A 3,862-nucleotide genomic window follows, 5' to 3' on the forward strand; every position below is an offset into this window, starting at 1 on the left:
TGTGCAACTACTTTTACATATAGAAGCTGCAGAGTGAATCTCAGACATACAGCTCTGGAAAAAAATTGAGAGTTCGGTTTCTCTGATTTTGCTATTTATAGGTTTATATTTGAGTAAAATGAACATTGTTGTTTTATTATAGTTAATAAACTATGGACAACATTTCTTTCAAATTCTAAATAAAAATATTGTCATTTAGAGAATTTATTTGCAGATAATGAGAGAAATGGCTGAAATAACAAAAAAGATGCAGACCTCAAATAATGCAAGAAAAAAGTTCAGAAAAATTTGAACGATATTGTTTTAATATTTGGTGGAATAACCCTGGTTGTTTTTTTTATCACAGTTTTTTTTATGCATTTAGGCATCATGTTCTCCTCCACCAGTCTTACACACTGCTTTTGGATAACTTTATGCTGCTTTACTCCTGGTGTAAAAAGAGAGACCGAATGAGATGGAATGAGACGTAACGAGACATAATGAGACGTAACGAGACGTAACTAGTGGAGGTTTGGGGTAACAGGTGTGAAAAAATCTAATAAGTTTATGAGTTTATGAGTTTAAAAGCTTAGACACAACGCCACGTACACAAACAACATCCTTTTGCATTAATAATAATTATGATGACAAGACAGGCAAGGCCACTGTACGGAATAAAGACGGGAAAAAAAAGGAAGAAAGAAAGCAAACGAAGGAAGATTTGGTAGAACAACGGAAGTAAAATAAAGCAGATGCATATTCCAGGTCAGTTTGATCCGTCTGCTGCACGTCAACTGGCTCATTTAGACTGGGTTCCGGTCAGGTCCAGTCCAGGGTTAGTACTCTGCTCCTGGACTGGTTCGAATCGCTGGTTTGTGTTCCAGGTTTTGGTCCAGACCGAGTCCAGCTGGTCCAGTTTGTCTTTTTCCAAAAACAAAAACTGCACAGTTCAGTTTTAACTCAGAGCTAACGCCCGAGTCCGCCGCTCTCGACTCTTTGGGTGCGCCCCCTACAGGCCGGGGGGTTCAAATGTTCAGTTTAGTCCAGCAGGAACCGGGTTTAGTCCCGATCCGCCGCTATCCCAGCTGGATCTGTCCTGAGTAGACGGTCAGGAGCAGCATGATGCTGAATCCCGTCAGCAGGCCAGCGTTCTGGATGATGAAGGTGACGAAAGAGCCGCTCCCTCCGGCCTCTTCCTCCTCCCGGCTCACCTCGTTCATCTCCGGGAACTAGAGAGAGATAGAAGGAAGATACAGGATGAGTTGACTATTTCTGTCCGGCCCGCGTGAGATTGTTGGTAAATTAGAAGGGAAAAGTAAAACTAATTTGCGCTATCCGCACCAAAAGCCGGTGTACGTCTAAATGGTGTATTATGGTAGGTGCGTGCACTGCAGAGACTGAAAATGGAACAGAAACAAGTTTTACAGCTAAATAAACATAATTTACCAGATCTTATCAACCAATACACACCAGAAATACAACTACCTATAAATCTATAAGACAGTGTTTATCAAATAATAGCACAAAAGTCTTATTAACGATTAACAATGATAACTGTATTCATAACGTATGTTTCCAGTAATATTACTGAAAATTAAGCAAGAGTTTGGAGTCCTATAAAACAGGAAAACCAAAGGCTTATTATATCACACCACTAAATTCTTAAAGATTTCTTTCTCATGTATTCAAAATATATGTGATCATTTTGGAGTAATGGGATACCGAATTAAAAAAAAATCTATTTTCAGTTGTTTATAATCACAACAGTTTTGATCACAATTGTGTGCTGTCCTCCACATTTCCACATCAGATTTTCAGCCTGACTTTAATGAACTTGTTCAAGCCCAAAACAGGCTCGATTTATTTTACTGAACACAAAAAAAGAACTGATGTACAACAAACATACAAATGCATTTATTGCATTTTGTTTGTATGAAACGATGCTGCTGTTTTGAAAAGCTTTTCTGTTTGTGTAAAGTTGTGTAGCTGATAGTGTAGCTACACTATATATATATATATGTATTGAGCAGAATCGAGCTAAGTGTGTTAGTCTGGCCCTCTAAAACTGTGACAATTTCTCATGTGGCCCGTTGGGAAAATTAATTGCCCACCCCTGATCTAGATTATGAAGGAACACATGATTATGAACGTATCCCATCACATCTTTTTTTTTATTGAATGTTCTTTTATTTCTAAATTATGGCGAGACTTTGCCTCCTTTTTTTTTTTTGAAGAAAACCAACCAAATGTCTGTAAACCTTCACCTCGGAAATGTAATTGGCTTTTTTTCCCCACACACTGACCCAGATAATATAGAGTATATTATTAATAATTAAATTTTATTGAGTAAATAAATCTTCCCTGATGTAAATACTTGACCTCAGTTCCAAAATTCGATTTTTTTAATCATTTAAAATTGCTAAAAATAAGAAATGTGAAAAAATCGGTAAGAATTTGTGATAAGCTCACACTATAAATATATATATAGCATAATATATAGTATAATATACATATATATAAAATGTATTATTATTTTTTTATCCTTTAAAGTTTCAGGTTAATACAGAAAACACACAATAGAAGGCAGCATAATATATAGTAAAATATATAGTATAGTGCTTTTTCTGTATTAACCTGAAACCTTAAAGAATTAAAAATAAATAAATAAATAAATAAATAATAATAATTATGAACGTATCCTGTTCAGCAGGCATGCTCCTGCTCTTCCTTTCATGGGGCAGTCCTGATTAGTGCCAGTTCCATCATTATAACCTTTTTGATGTTCTTTTTTTTTTTGGATGGACTTCACTTGGGCATGCCTGAACATTGACTGACCTTTTTCTATATTAGTTGAGTAGTTGTTGCTTCTCATAACCTGGATTAGAACATTACTCAAATATTCACTATTCACTGTATACCTGTAACTCTACCTCTTCACTACTTTACTTTAACTGATGCTCTCAAACACTTTATTAAGAGACAAGAAATTCAAGTAATTAACTCTTGATGAGTTCAGCACAGCTGTTAACTGAAAGCCTGAATTCCAGGTGACTCTATACCTCACACTGATACCCTGATTCGAACCCTCACCATGTCTGCCAGCGCGATGTAGAGGAACATCCCCCCGGCCAGGGCAAAGATCCAGTTTGGGGAGAACTGATTCCCGGCCAGAATTCCGAATGCCATTCCCAGGTAGCAGCAGCAGGCTGAGAGGAAGTTGAAGAACAGGGCCTGCTGGATGCTCATCCCAGCGTTCAGCAGGATCACGAAGTCGCCTGCAGAGGGAGACAGAGGCACTCAGATATCAGCCTGATTTAAGAGAGCTCCTAAATAAACAGAGAGAATGCTCAAAATACAGAATAATGGAAATAAAAAGAAAATAAAGCGCCATCTCAAAAACATTTAATATCTTTGAAAAGTTACTTTATTTCAGTAATTCAGTTAAAAATGTGAAACTCTATATATATTATATAGATGTATTAAATACAGATTGATCTATTTTAAGAGTTTATTTCTTTTATTGTTGATTATTTTGGCTTACAAACAATAAAAACCCCAAAAATCAGTGTCTCAGAAAATTAGAACATTATATAAGAGCACTTGATACTTTTGGAGCAGTGTGGGCAGTGTGCCAAGTCCTGCTGGAAAATAAAATCTGCATCTTCATAAAAGTTGTCAGCAGCAGAGGGAAGCTGTAAGATATGAAGTGCTGTAAGATTTTGTGTGAAAACAAAACTGCACTGACTTTAGACTTGATAATAAAACACAGTGGATCAACACCAGCAGATGACAGACATGTCTCTCCATTAAACCATCTCTGATTGGTGGAAACTTCACACTAGACCTCGAGCAGTTTGGACTGTGTGTCTCTCCACTCTTCCTC

General features: G+C 36.8%; 1 protein-coding gene across 1 annotated transcript; it reads right to left on the reverse strand.

Annotated features, from left to right (window-relative positions):
- Window positions 1–550: 550 nt before the first annotated feature.
- On the reverse strand, window positions 551–3,271 carry LOC125786934 (metal cation symporter ZIP14-like). Its single transcript, XM_049470604.1, has 2 exons — window positions 3,070–3,271; window positions 551–1,208 (listed from the first exon to the last, which is right to left on the reverse strand). The coding sequence occupies exons 1-2, from the start codon at window positions 3,223–3,225 to the stop codon at window positions 1,056–1,058; spliced, it is 309 nt and encodes a 102-aa protein (XP_049326561.1). The 5' UTR covers window positions 3,226–3,271; the 3' UTR covers window positions 551–1,055.
- Window positions 3,272–3,862: the final 591 nt, after the last annotated feature.

This window comes from Astyanax mexicanus, chromosome 22, assembly GCF_023375975.1.
Source record: "Astyanax mexicanus isolate ESR-SI-001 chromosome 22, AstMex3_surface, whole genome shotgun sequence".
Lineage (NCBI taxonomy): Eukaryota > Metazoa > Chordata > Actinopteri > Characiformes > Acestrorhamphidae > Astyanax > Astyanax mexicanus.

What these genes read in the sequence shown, in the direction of transcription:
- LOC125786934 (XM_049470604.1), bottom strand. Translation starts at nt 3,225, where the DNA reads ATGAGCATCCAGCAGGCCCTGTTCTTCAACTTCCTCTCAGCCTGCTGC. An exon ending in ACATCGCGCTGGCAGACATG is followed by an intron (nt 1,209 to 3,069) that starts GTGAGGGTTCGA and finishes ATCTCTCTCTAG; the next exon opens with TTCCCGGAGATGAACGAGGT.